Source organism: Pantherophis guttatus, chromosome 12 (assembly GCF_059756535.1).
Source record: "Pantherophis guttatus breed Tessera chromosome 12, ASM5975653v1, whole genome shotgun sequence".
Lineage (NCBI taxonomy): Eukaryota > Metazoa > Chordata > Lepidosauria > Squamata > Colubridae > Pantherophis > Pantherophis guttatus.
Genome location: NC_142074.1, coordinates 16,823,288 through 16,838,125, shown reverse-complemented (window position 1 = coordinate 16,838,125; position 14,838 = coordinate 16,823,288). Strand labels below are relative to the sequence as shown.

Below are 14,838 nucleotides of genomic sequence, written 5' to 3'. Positions count from 1 at the left end.
TCTTTAGGAAATGCAAGACGACAAGCCACTTCGCCTATTCGAGTCAGCTCACATTGCGTTTTTCCCGTTTTGTCTCACCTGACTTCGTACAATATTCCGTTTTTCCTCCTCCTTCCTAAAATAGAAATGAGCGAACGGACATTCTTGATCCGTTCTCCTTCCCTCTCTCCCTTTTCATCAAGGGAGGCGAAGTTTATTTGCAGCTCTTATTAATTTCTGGGGAGTTTCTGCAGGTCATTCAATTAGATGCCATCCTTACTTGTTTTGGCTTTTCGATCAATTTCACGCTTTCAGTACCTTCCTTTTCTTTTTCCGCCTTGCAAAGTACAGATAGCTGGTTTTCTCAGGGCGCCCTACATTCAATTTTTGCCAAGGTTCTGTTTGTATTTGCCTTGTTGCAAATAATTCCCACTTCTGGGAGAAGGGAGCAGATTTTTTTTTCCCCCTCTTAGTTATCTTTATATTTTCTCCCAAGTTGCCTAACACAGCTTTTAAAATTTGAGAGTTTTTCTTTTTCTTTTCTCTTTTCTTTTTTTTCTTCCTTTCTCTTTCTTTCTTTCTTTCTTTCTTCCTCCCTCCTTTCCTTTCCTTTCCCTTCCTCGCCTTCCCTCTCCCCTCTCTCTTTCTCTTGAGAGTTCTTCTTTTTCTTTTCTTCCTTCCTTCCTCTTTCTTTCTTTTTTCTTTCTTTCTTCCTCCCTCCCTCCTTTCCTTTTCCTTCCTCTCATCCCCTCTCCCTTTCTCTTTCTCTTTAGAGTTTTTCTTTTCTTTTCTTCCTTCCTTCCTTCCTTTCTCTTTCTTTTTTCTGTCTTTCTTCTTCCCTCCCTCCTTTCCTTTCCTTTCCCTTCCTCTCCTCCCCTCTCCCCTCTCCCTTTCTCTTGAGAATTTTCCTTCCTTCCTTATTCCTTCCATTCTCTTCTTTTCTTTTTTCTCTTTTCTTTTCTTCCTTCCTTTCTCTTTCTACTTTCTTTCTTCCTCCCTCCTTTCCTTTCCTTTCCCTTCCTCTCCTTCCCTCTCCCTTTCTCTTTCTTTTGAGAGTTCTTCTTTTTCCTTTCTTCCTTTCTCGTTTTCTTTCTTTCTTCCTCCCTCCTTTCCTTTCCTTTCCCTTCCTCTCCTTCCCTCTCCCTTTCTCTTTCTTTTGAGAGTTCTTCTTTTTCCTTTCTTCCTTTCTCGTTTTCTTTCTTTCTTCCTCCCTCCTTTCCTTTCCTTTCCCTTCCTCTCCTCTCCTCCCCTCTCCCTTTCCCTTTCTCTTTTTCTTTCAGCTGATGTTAACAACCCGTTTATGTCTCTGGTGTGTAACTTTTCAAGTATAAAAAGCCCCCCAAATCCATTTTTTAAAAAAAACCTGCAAAAAAAATAATAATTCTAGTTTTGAAATACAGACTTGCGACCACAATTGAGCCCAAAATTTCTGTTGCTTAGTGAAACATCTGTTAAATGAGTTTGCCCCATTTTACAACCTTTCTTGCCATAGTTAAGTGAATCACTATCGTCGTTAAATTAGTCAAAACTATCGTTAAGTGAATCTGGCTTCCTCATCGACTTTGCTTGTCAGAAGGTCGCAAAAGGGAACATTGCAACCGTCATAAATATGAGTCAGTGGCCAAATGATTTTGATCACATGACCATGGGGGGGGTTGCTACAACAGTCGTAAGTGTGAGAAACTGGTTTTAATTCACTTTTTTCAGTGCTTTTGTAACTTTGAACCAAGTGAACTGTTATAAGATGAGGATGACCTTTTTGAGCTGTGTGACTCTCCGGTTCACTGATAGATATGGGAAATTAAAATGCTGTTACATCTTTTTGAGAAATGCCATCCGCATTTAAGATTTATGGAGTGCGATAAAGCGTCTGCCTCTTTCAAGGAAAAAAAATGATAAGTTGGGATTCCTGTTATTTTACAGGCTGAAAAATTCCAGCCATGAATATCTGCAAAAAAAAAAGGGTACTTTTTCCAACTAGGATTTACAAGCTAAATACAGCTTTCCTTTCAGGTTTCCGTTAAGTTACTGTAGCTCAGTTGTATTTCGCTGTGGCAAGAACAACAGTCATGCTTGACAAAACTTAGAAATGAATGGAAACATTTACATTGCACATTGGATGTGGAATAGAATAGAATAGAATAGAATAGAATAGAATAGAATAGAATAGAATAGAATAGAATAGAATAGAATAGAATAGAATAGAATAGAATAACAGAGTTGGAGGGGACCTTGGAGGTCTTCTAGTCCAACCCCCTGCTTAGGCAGGAAACCCTACACCAATCCAGACAAATGGTTCTCCAACCTCTTCTTAAAAACTTCCAGTTTTGGAGCATTCACAACTTCTGGAGGCAAGTTGTTCCACTGGTTAATTGTTCTAACTATCCGGAAATTTCTCCTTAGTTCTAAATTGCTTCTCTCCTTGATTAGTTTCCAGCCTTTGCTTCTTGTCCTGTCCTCAGGTGCTTGACTCCCTCTTCTTTGTGGCAGCCCCTGAGATATTGGAACATTGCTGTCATGTCATCAAATACTTTGGCCACCTAATGAGAAGGAAGGACTCACTGGAGAAGAGCCTAATGCTGGGAACGATTGAGGGCAAAAGAAGAAAGAGACGACAGAGAACGAGGTGGCTGGATGGAGTCACTGAAACAGTCGGCGTGAGCCTAAATGGACTCCGGGGGATGGTAGAGGACAGGAAGGCCTGGAGGAACGTTGTCTATGGAGTCACGACGGGTCAGACTCGACTTCGCGACTAACAACAACAAAGTCTAGAGAAAAGAAAGGCTAGGACATACATGATAGCAGTATTAGAGGGGCTGCCACAAAGAAGAGGGAGGGGTCAACTTATTTTTCAAAACACCAGAAGGTTGTGGGTCCATCATCACTGGAGGGTTTTAAGAAGAGAGTGGACAATCACTTGTCTGAAATGGTATAGAGTCTCCTCTATACCATTGAGCAGAGGGTTGGACTAGAAGACCTCCAAGGTCCCTTCCAGCTCCATTGTACTCTAAAAGATATCATTGCATTTCGACATTGGCACCTTTTATTACAGAATCAAAATGAGCTCTAAGTGAGCTTTACAACTAGAAAGAAGATCTTCATTTCATTTTCTGCATAGAATCCTTTTTTTTCTTTTACTGGGTTTTTTTTTTTTTAAAGCTTCTATTATATTGCAAGGAGGGACCAGCAGACAGAGATACTTTAAATTTATTCCTAATTACAAAAGTGGCAGATTTACTGGGCCCATCTGTCTGTGCCCCTGGAAGTTTCAGCTAAAATTATTAAAGGCAGAAAAATGACTAAATGACTACTTCTTAACACTTCTCAACATGCCTATCCTTAATATATTTTTAAGATAGCTGGTGAATTATCTTGTTAAAAACTGCAAGATATCTAGCTGAATCATCTCAAACATGAGTTAGAGAATTACAGGCGGAAGCATGGGAAAAGATAATAAGGTCAATCGTAAATCATGCTAAGGTCACACATAAGACATGCTACAGGTGGAACATAGATTGAAAACATAAGAACTAAAGCAGTGTCCTGCTGGATCAGACTCCTTACCCATCTGGTCCAGCAATGTGTTCTCCCAGGGATCAACTAAATTCACAAGGATGCTCAGCGGCAGCATCCATTTTCGCAATAGCAATAGCACTTAGATTATATATCGCTTTACAGTGCTTTACAGCCCTCTCTAAGCGGTTTACAACATATTGCCCCCAACAATCTGGGTCCTCATTTTACTGATCTCGGAAGGATGGAAGGTTGGGTCAACCTTGAGCTTCGAACTGCCAAATTGCAAGCAGCCAGCCGTCAGCAGAAGTAGCTTGCAGTACTGCACTCTAACCGCTGCGCCACCACGGCTCAATGCTATCCAAGACCATAGCCATTGATCCTCAGGAATTTCAATGAGAATAGGAAGCAACCTGGAACTAAGGAGAAAATTCCTAACCGTGAGGACAATTAACCAGTGGAGCTGCTTATTTTCAGAAGCTGTGGGTGCTCCATCACTAGAGGATTTTAAGAAGAGATTGGACAACCATTTGCCTGAAATGGTATGGGTATGCTTGAGCAGGAAGTTGGAGTAGAAGACCTCCAACTCGTTTTTCTGATATTCTGTTCCATTATCATAAACTGCTCCAACCTTTTTTCATCCAGCCACCTTGGTAGCTGCCAGCATCTTGTGATAATGAATTCTAATGTTTAATTGTGTGCATCTTATTCAAATGTGTGAATGACTATATTTGGCGAAGAGCCAGTTTGGTGTAATGGTTAAGGTGTCAAATAATAGGTGCGTCCCTACTCCTGTCTTAGTCTCACAAAGCCAGCAGGGTGAGCTTGGGTCAGTCCTTTCTCTCAGCCCTAGGAAACAGGCAATGGCAAACCACTTCTGAAAAACCAGGCCAAGAAAACTGCAGGGACTTGTCCCGGCACTCTTAAAGAATCAGACACAATTGAATGGAAAAGGGGAAAAGGGGAAGAGCCTTGGTAGTACAGGGGTTTAAGGCACCCTGTTATTAAGCTGGTTATTAAGACCAGCTGCCTGCAATTACTGCAGGGTTCGAATCTCGCCAAGGCTCAAGGTTGACTCAGCCTTCCATCCTTTCTAAGGTAGGTAAATTGAGGACCCAGTTGTGGGGGCAATAAGCTGACTTTGTATAAATGTACAAAAGGATGAAGGCTATTGCTGAGCACATTGTAAGCCGCCCTGAGTCTTCGGAGAAGGGCGGCATATAAATCAAATTTAAAAAAAAAAAAATACACACACACACACACATACACACACGGCAAGGACTTCATTATCAAACTGCAGGAGTCTGCTGCCATATCACTATGCAGTTCTGCTAATAAATCCATGGACCAATAACCCAAGTTAGAAGATAGAATATCATAGTTGGAAGGGACTTTGGAAGTCTTCTAGTCCAATCCCCTGCTCAAACAGGACATCCTATACCACTTTAGACAGGTAGCCATCCAGTCTCGTCTTAAAAGCCTCCAGTGATGGAGCACCCACAGCTTCTGGAGGTAAGCCTTGCATTGGTTAATTGTCCTAACTGTCAGGGAAATTTGTCCATAATTTTAGGTTGGATCTCTCTTTGATTTGTTTCGAACTGTGGAACTGTCACTTTCCCTAAGCCACCATTGACTGCCAGCTCACTCACATAGCCCTTCCCACCCTCCTCCTCCTCCTCCACATTTTTCTCACAATTGTGCATTTTCCTTTCGGTATTCTCACAACCCCATAACAAGAACACAAGCTCAAGAAAGTTCAGCAGAACCTTCTCATTTTATCCACACAATCTTTCTTTTGGAAGTGAGGCCAGGAAGTAGAAACTACCGTGTTTCCCCAACAATAAGACTGGGTCTTATATTAATTTTTGTTCCAAAAGACGCATTAGGGCTTATTTTCTGTTTAGGTCTTTTTGGGGGGGGGGAATACGGTAGTAAATGCATCCATCTGGCTGACAATCTTAACTGGGGCTTATTTTGGGGGGTAGAGCTTATATTACGAGCATCCTGAAAAATCATGCTAGGACTTATTTTCCGGTTGGGTCTTATTTTCGGAGAAACAGGGTAGCAAAGCAATTTCTGGTCCAAGAGCTTATCAAAAGCTGGGTCCTCTGTTGCTGTCTACACACACACACACACACACACACACACACACACAGGAACAAACTATGTAAGTTGTGGCTTGATGTGGAGAGTTTTGATCGTGACACGTGTCACTCTACGGGTTTTTTTTTTGTTTGTTTGTTTTTTGTATCCGATTCCTTTTTAGCCACTTTGATTAGATTTTGAGTCCCAGCAGATAAAATTGGATGTGCCAAGTAAGTCTGTTTGAAGCAGTGTTCTGCTTCACCATTGTGTTCTGACAGCGAGAGTTTGCTGTTCTCCCAGGATACGTAGCCTCGAGGAAGCATAATCAGCAGAAATGTCAAGAGAATTTTGGTGCCCTGGAGACATTTGTTTTCCTTGCACCCTCCATTCCCAAAAATGTTATTTTATGATTGAGAGAAGCAAGGCATAAGACTGCAGATTTGTGAAACGTATACCAACCACTTGTTTCGTAGAGCCTCCCCCCCCCCCCGACATTTATGGTCCATTTCTTTCTGCCTAAAATATTTATTTGACCATATGTGTAAGAGAGCTTTTTCGGTACACCTCACCCAGTCAGCACCCAAGAGCTAGGCTTACAGTTCTTCTTATCTTTGTCATAGTATATATTCTCCTCCAAAGCAGCCTAGATAATGTTTTTCCCAACTTGAAGTCCAAATGCCTGCTTGAAAGCAGTTATCATATTTTTCAGAGTATAAGACACATCTTTTTCTCCTCTAAAACGGGGTGAAAATTTGGGTGCGTCTTATACACCGAATGTAGCCCTGCCTACCCACTGGCCCCCAGCCTTTGGCCTCTGCCTCCCAGCAGTTTACCTCCTAGCAGCAAGAAGAAACACCTTGTTTCAGCTTCAGCACAGCCTAATTAGCATAAGTTGATTAGATTGGCCTCCCGACTCTCAGCTGTTTTGCTCTCAGCTGTTTTGCGCGGGCCTCTGCTGCTTGCTGCAAGGAGGTAAATTGCTGGGAGTAGATTTTTTTTTCTTGTACTAATCAAGCTGAATCATGCTGAAAACGAAAATGAAAGTAAAGCAGGCTGTTTGCTGTTTGCTGCAACGAGGCAAATTTGCTGGGAGGCAGAGGCAGATTTCTTTTTCTTGTTTTCTTCACCAAAAAAGGTAGGTGTGTCTCATAGTCCGGTGCGTCTTATACTCCAAAAAATACTGTACCTTTTGACAATGTAAATGACAGGCATTGAGAGGAGAAAGAATCTGATTCAGGAAGAAAACGTGATCAACCCATGTTCAGTAGGATAAACCCCGCTTTTGATTAGGGCTCCTGAATTTTCTTGGAGATTTCCTTGACTGCATTTTATTTAGAAGAGACATGTTTTTTAAGCCCCTTGAGAATCTTGACTTAGAAACTTCTATCATTGAATTCACACAAAGGAAGGTTTCCCTCTATTAATGTCTTACTGTTTAAAATGATTAAATATGTTGTTACACAGGTTTGAAGGGTAAGGAGAAAATATGGGGAGCAAAGTTTCCCAGGCCTTTGATCTTTAAAAAAAAAAATAGATCTAATGTCTATCTTTCCTTAAAGTGGATCCTATTTGGGCAGAAAGCAAAGAGCTTGTCTTGTCATCCGTTTATATCCTTTACACTTACCTGTTATATTTACATTTTCCCTTAGTTACATATTCTGTATTATGGGCTGCTACAAAGGTAGAACTTTTGATGGTGCTGAAGGAATGTAGCTACCACTGGATCTTATATTTACACCAGGGGTGAAATCCAATTTTTTTTTACTACTGGTTCTGTGGGCGTGGCTTGGTGGGCGTGGCAGGGGAAGGATACTGCAAAATCTCCATTCCCATCCCACTCCAGGGGAAGGATACTGAAAAATCCCTATTCTCTCCCCACTCCAGGGGAAGGATATTGCAAAATCTCCATTCCCATCCCTCTCTGGGGCCAGCCAGAGGTGGCATTTGCCAGTTCTCCGAACTACTCAAAATTTCCACTACTGGTTCTCCAGAACCTGTCAGAACTTGCTGGATTTCACCCCTGATTTACACTCATTGTCACATCCCATATTCACATGGTCATGATTGGCAACTTTCCTTGCCTGCTTCCCACAAGCAAAAGTCATTGGGGACACCACCATCCTGTGAGAGTCTCACTGAAGGACCCAAATTCCTCATTTAATGACAGCAATCTTGGCTGCTTAGGATGCTGTTTCTTGAGCAGGGTAATCATGTGTTTTTTCAACTTATGAACACATCACTTAACCATGGAGTTTTGGGTCCCAAGTGGTGGTGTTAAAAAGGACTAACTGTACCCTTCAAACTTTTGATGAAGGTGGATTCATTGAAGCATGTTATGCAAATTGAACTCAAATTGGAGTTGAATTGACAAATTCCTTACCCATCAGTCATCATCCAATGACTTCACAGAAGTCTGTTAAGCCTAGCCTCCATTTTGCAATATGTTCAAGGCGCTTCAGTTGTGTGTTTTGTCACTACTGATCGTGAATGTAAGATGTTCTGAGACCACAAAAAAATGGAAAACGGTAAAGAGAAAAGGGTGATGACGTCTCAGAATACTTGGTTCTGGTACCTTAATTAAGAGGTGGATGAAGGAACTAATACTTCTGAAGCCATTTGTTGCCCAACAGATGTTCAACTCTCTTTTCAATGTCTACCAGTAATTTATTACCTCAAGAGAGAAGCTGCCAAATTTATTGCCAAATTGATAAATTGTTCATTCCCGTGTGATCTGAAGCCGAGGGCTGAAGTAAAAGTGTTACTCATTGCTTGAATGTTCCAGACAAACAAACCGCTAAGCAAATTTAATGAGAGAGCAGCACACGGATATCAAATATGAATAAACGTTCACCTTGCCTATATTGCAGTTATACTTAATTCATGCTGGGCTGTTTTTTTTAAGCTAAGGTGGGCCTTCCCTCCATAATGATCGTGCATGGTTATAATTGCCAGGTACAAAAACTTCATCCTGAATTTGCTGCGTATCTTGTTTAATACCCTTCGCCAGAAGGGTGTGTAGGAATAGGACTGTTTACTACTTCTAAATTGAAGATCCTATCTTTTTTTTTTTTCTGTTTGCAATGTGTGTAGGGAATACTCTAAATGTCGGAATCATTCTTGCGAGGGTTGGTGAATTTCCTCCACTTGGAAAAAAAGAATAATACTGCCACTCTTTTCTTTCTGCAGAGCATCTGGATAGAGAAGCTATTTTAAACAGTAGCACTTAACTGTTACCTGCCCTATCCAAGTGGGGGGAAAATTGGGTGGGCTTTTTTCCAATGCTTTTATCATCCGATCAGGAAAGCAATTTTTGTACTGATTGCAATACCTCTTTAACTCCGCCAAGCCACAAGCCTTTCTGCAATCTAATATCCTAATAATTTGTTTAGATATTCCTTTGATCCGAATCTCGGCCTGCCTTGAAAAAAAAACCTCTTGACACTGCAAGTACCTCACGTTTTAAAAACCTTAACACGGTTCTTTTTCTCTTTCCCTTTTTTATATTCCAGATAACCGGAAAGTAACAATAGAAAGATCCCGTTCCCGTCAGAATGGAACAATTGCAGCTGTATGATCAAGAGATCCCCATGCCAAAGGACTGCTATTTTGTTCACTTCGCGTGGAAAACGTGATGCAGACGGAGCGCGAAGAGCAGAAATTAAAACTTAAAACCAGGAGAATGAAATATTTTTTACGAACCTTCCTGTATAGAAAAGAAAGAAGAAAAGAAAAAAAAAAACAACTTAGTGTATATTTACGAAGAAAAACTTCAAGAGCTTAAAGCAGTGTTATAAAACGGCTCTATTTCCTCCTCTTCCTTCTTTTTTTCCTCCTTTAGTTTGGCAACTAAGGGCAACCAAGGATGCAGATATGAATGAGGGAGTTATTTGCAGCTCTCACAAACGATGGGAATGATTAATATTTTCTTTTTCCAGTTTCAATTAACGGCGTCGAAAGATCAGGTCAGCGATTCAGTTTTAATTCTTATTTGGACATAAAAGGAAAAAAAAAATCAGCATATTAATGAATTTAGACGAACTGATACAGAAGATAAGGCACCGTCTTTTGCAAACACAGGGGATCGCCATCCCGTCAATTTTTTTTTCTCGATTCCTATTTCAGGGTTTCAAGCAGGATGGATTCAGCTCTTTGAGTTTCAATCAAAACTTTATTACAAGTCTTCAGCCTCAGAGGTAGAAAGATATTTATAGCTGCTTTAAAAGCAAGATCGTAGGATTGAACCAAAGTTAGACCTGCACCATTTGCAAATTCAACTAAAGAAGGGGTTTTTAAATTGGGCACATATATAAACTTTACATCTATAGCTTGAGAGGGGGAGAAAAATCTTTCCAGACTACTTCTTTTATCTTTGTTTAATATTTTGGAGTTTAAATCTATCAATGAGTTAAGGAATCAAAATTATTTTTCTTTGGTTTAGTCACACAAACTTTATACACTGTTTGGGCTAGTAAAATCCTAATGAAGAAAGAGACGGCGGGGGAAAAAAAAAACCCTGAATACTACTCACAAGCATATCACTCCCCTATGTATTTGGACTATTTTATCATTTACAGCAATTCTCACCAATAAGTTTACAGAAGTAATTTTGATGCACTTTGGGAGGTGGCAAAGGAAGGCTGATATTACCATTTTAAGTGTTATTTGAAACTCAGGCAAACCAGCAACAAAAAATAATCATGCCACATCTAAGATTCCTAAATATTTTTTTTTCTTTTCCTTTTTCAAAACTTCTACCGTGTACATCAATCGTCTACATTAAATGCATGAATTTTCCATTTTAATTTTCTGAAGCATTTCTATGCTTCATAGAACATCAATCACATAAAAAAAACCTATAATAGATAGCTATCTATATATTCTTTGCTTATTGAAACCTATTGCTCCTGCATGGGCTATAGAGAAAATTGGCAAGTACGTAGGACTGCCTTGTAGAGAGATTCTAGATAAATGCTATTCTTAATTTTCCTATTAGACCAAGAAGAAAAAAATGACTTACAATACTGCCCACTCTTGTTCCAAAGAACACAGGGCAAGCTGAAGAACCTTCTTATAGAAGTTAAACACTTACAGTAGACAACTAGATGTCTTTGTAAGCGTTCCAGCTAAAGAAAGAAGGTCAACCTTGTCTGAGGACCTTTCAATCTCTTAAATTCAAAACCTACACCTCAGTAGGTACTTTCTTATCAAGCAAAGTTGTGGAGTTGTTTGACGGCTTTACTTATATCTGGCATAAAGTTCAAAAACTCTTACTAATTTCACAGGGGACCGATACGATCTGTTGTTTTGTAGAAATAGGATGTCATCTAGGCGTACTAGTATCCTTGACATATTGCTAACAGATGTTTCTGACAATCACTAACAGTTTTATTAAAAGAGGAAGCATTGTGAAATGATCTTTGTAAGAATTTATAAATAGGCAAACAATGATGTTCCTATCAGTCAGATTTACCTTACGTTTCATACATAAAGTCAAAATGATAACTTATGTGAATGGCCAAAATGTTTTCCGATATACGGCGTTTACAAATGATACAGTGAAACTCAGAGATGACATAAGTCATTTCCTACTAATTGAAAGCCAAAACGTTCACACCATTATCAGAGCGTCTTAAACATAACTTTCTTTACTTGATGCAGAATTTTTTTTTTCCTGAACATTACCGATTTTGGCTGTTTTATTTTTTTCATTTCCTGACATTTTGCTGGTGAGCCAACCAGTCGTTTGCAACTAGAGATTTTAGAGAAAAAAAAAAATCTAAAATGGAACAAATGCAGCATATTCTCTAAACATGTTCTGGTACTTTCTCAGCCCACTCACTCTGCTGGAATATTTTTATGTAAATTAAAAGACATGTACCTTAATAAAGCAAAGAGAAAAATATATATTGTAAATAGAGGATATTTGTATTTATAAAAAAAAAAAAATCCAAGAAGTATTTTCTGAACTTCATGTTGGATTGTTGAATCTTTTGATACTTTTTATTCACTTTAAACTTTCAAGGTTTTTTTAAAAAAAACAAACAAACAAGAAAACAACCTTGATTTTGCTATTGATGTGATTCCTGTTTTGTCATATGTTTACTTGGTGATTTAGGAAAATGTAGTCTAAAAGTCAAAACATCTTCCAAATCTGCCTTGCCTTATTTGCTAATTTTAAGAAGGAAAAAACCACCAAATGCGTTCATTGCTTGCAAATACACACAGAGACGTATAAATGCATGGACATTTGCATATACACACATATAATATATATATATTTGTGTGCAGGGAAAAAGATTTAAAAGAATAAACCAAGAAAAAAAAGTCAGAAATTAATGGCGAGGCTTTAAAATATCCATAGCATATAGAGCTGTTTGTAAGTATTATTCTAAAACTCTCATTAGATGTATGAAAGAAAGCTAAATTCTGTTGTTTTATACTGTTGTGCAAATCATATAACATACTGCACACATACACACTTTCATTTTCTTAAAAATAAGTAAGGTTTTGCTCTGTACTACTCGCTTTTCAAATAAAGTTGGCCACAGGTGTTTTAAGAGGCTATAAACATAGTTTGCGCTTTGATCTTGCAACCATCATACCCAGCATCTAAGTGATAGCGTGAAGATGGAAATAAAATTTTGCTAATTTTTGTAGACATTTGCTTTGATGCTTTGTAATCAAACCACTTTGGTCTGACTGATGCTTTGTAATCAAACCACTAAGAAAAAATTATAAATAAGTCACCTTAAATGGCTTCTAGATCTGTGTATGTAGATGACTATGACTGAAGTTTACCTATCAGTTCTGATCACCATGTACTAATTCCTTCCTTCCTTCCTTCCTCCCTCCCTCCCGCTTCCCCCCCTTCCTTCCTTCCTTTCCCTTTCTCTCTCTCTCTCTCTCCCCCTCTCTCACACACAAACACAAACACATACACTCCTCTAATGTTATATACCTATATACCCACGTGCATACATACATGCATAATGTTGTATATAGATACTATCTCAGAATGCTGTTTTACTACACAAGGACTATTCTTTTCTTTTTTTTCTTCTCAATTAAAAAGAAACTAACACTGGGTCAGGAAGTTTAAATCTAATACATCCTAAACCTGAAAATCTGAATTCGAATGAGACCACCCTGAACTGAAGAACATAGTTTCTCTTCGTTTCTTCGCCCACTACTATTTTATTATAGAAATGAAGATAAAGCAAATAACACATCTCCCAAACCTAAAACAGCCGTGGGCTTCAAAAATTTTAGCAAGGGGTTCTCTGCTCGGTTGCTGGGTGTGTGTGGCCATGGTGAGCGTGGCCTAGTCGGCCTCTTGCACCATGGCCGGGGGGTGGGGTGTTTTGCCCTCCCTGGGCTCCGGTGGCTTTTCTCGAGCCTCCGGGAGGGCAAAAGCAGCCTCCCCAGGCTCCGGAGGCCCTCTGGAGGGCGGAAACGGGCCTTTTTCCTGCCTTCTCAAACTTCCAGTAGGCCTGTTTTTCACTCTCCCCAAGTCTCCGCGTACTTACCTGCATCCAGAATGGGCCACATGGGGACTCCTTGGAGGGGAGGGGCAGGATGGGCGGGGCCAGCCAGGAATCTCCGAACTGCATGGAATCTTAGCTAGAGTTTATCCCAAACCCCCAGCAGCCCATCCCTGGATGGATAGCAAACAAATTTAAGAAATACATTTCAGAAATTGCCACTCCTCAGTTAGTTTGACCCTGCCACTCTTGTTTCATAGCTTAGCAGTCAGTCCTGGAAGTGTGGATGTGTCAGTTTAAATGTATATCGGTATATTAAGGTCAATTTCCCATTCTACAGTTCTGCTTCTAGCATTATTCTAAAGTTGTATTAATAATCACGAATGCTATTATAAGCAGTAAAAGCCTCACTATACCACATTATATCAACATGTTAAGTAAGACATGAGGTACTTGCTATGTATATTCTAACATATATAAAACTGCATACAAGCAGAAATCTGGAATATTATTATTACTGTGCTCTAATACTTAAAAAAATGTTTCATTTAAAAGTGTGAGAGCTTCCAATACTTGATGGTTCCCACATCTGAATAAATACCACTGAAAGAATAACTACAACAAAAACGTCTATTTGACACCAACTGTTTTCTGTGACCTGATTCTAATCTGAGCTGTTATTTTCTCATTAAATAATCTTCTTTTTTTTCCAAGCAATTCTTCCACAAGCTTTTCAGAACGCATGACATTCTTCAGATCTTTATATTTGCTAGTAATAGCCACAAAACTTTGCACTTTAAAAAGTTTGAAGAAAGAATATTTGGGGCTGGGGATATATATATATATATATACACATGCTGATCATTTTTCCACCTGCTTTGGGCAAACAGCTTTCAAAGCTGTATTTAAATTTCAATCTAGTTAAAAGCAACTTCTAGGTCAGATCTATTTCAATAAACATTAACCACGAAATTCTCTTTTGGCTGGTATTAAATATTTTTGATAAGACGAGTACATTATTAATGTGCACTAAAAAAAAGCCTAAAGTATTTCTATGTAATGCCAACATTCCTTATTTGCAAATGAAAACTTGTTTCAATTATTTTAGAGCTGGGTCAACCACTGATCTTCTAAACTTGTTTTAAAGAAATTGCTTTTGCTTTCAAATATATTGTATATATTTAATATTTTTAACACCATTAAAGATTTTGGGGGTGGATTTTCTTTTTGCTTGATTAGATATATATTTGTTTAGAATGGAGAATGCCTTCTGTAATAACTAATTTTTTTAAAAAAAAAATCTAAAACGATTCTATTCTTTTTCAACTGTCAACTGCTGCTGATACACGTTAAGAATATAACAATGCTCTCATTGAACATATTAAAATCAGTCTGCTTTGTTTCAGATTGCCTTGAGTTCCTGAGATTTTTTTTTTTTTTTGTGATAAGATAATAAAATGTCGCCATTCGATTTCGAACAATTGGTGACACCAAAATGAATGCTTCAAAGAAGGAAAGTAGCAGTTTGAGAACGCAACGGAAAACTTGGGGAAGTTTTCACAAACAGAACCGTTTTGGGAAGAGAGCTTATCCTGAAAAATGAGGATTGAGAAATAATTTTTTAAAGAAGAGTCCTTTGCTAATCAGATCATACACTGATAACACTGTTTGCTAGTCGCCAATATTAATCAGTAACTAGATTTCAGTTCGGATGCAGTGGTTCAGTGGCTAAAATGCTGAGCTTGTCGATCGAAATGTCGGCAGCTTAGCAGTTCGAATC

General features: G+C 38.9%; 1 protein-coding gene across 4 annotated transcripts in view; it reads left to right on the top strand.

The window, feature by feature from the left end:
• The window catches only part of DIAPH2 (diaphanous related formin 2), a 343,475-nt gene extending 329,012 nt beyond the window's left edge, over positions 1-14,463 (top strand). For all 4 annotated transcript variants that reach the window (XM_087877553.1, XM_087877550.1, XM_087877551.1 and 1 more), the window contains one exon: positions 9,087-14,463. In XM_087877553.1, the coding sequence (XP_087733679.1) occupies positions 9,087-9,151 (65 nt within the window). In that variant the 3' untranslated portion in view covers positions 9,152-14,463. The remainder of the gene's footprint in view (positions 1-9,086) is intronic.
• The last annotated feature ends 375 nt before the right edge of the window (positions 14,464-14,838 follow it).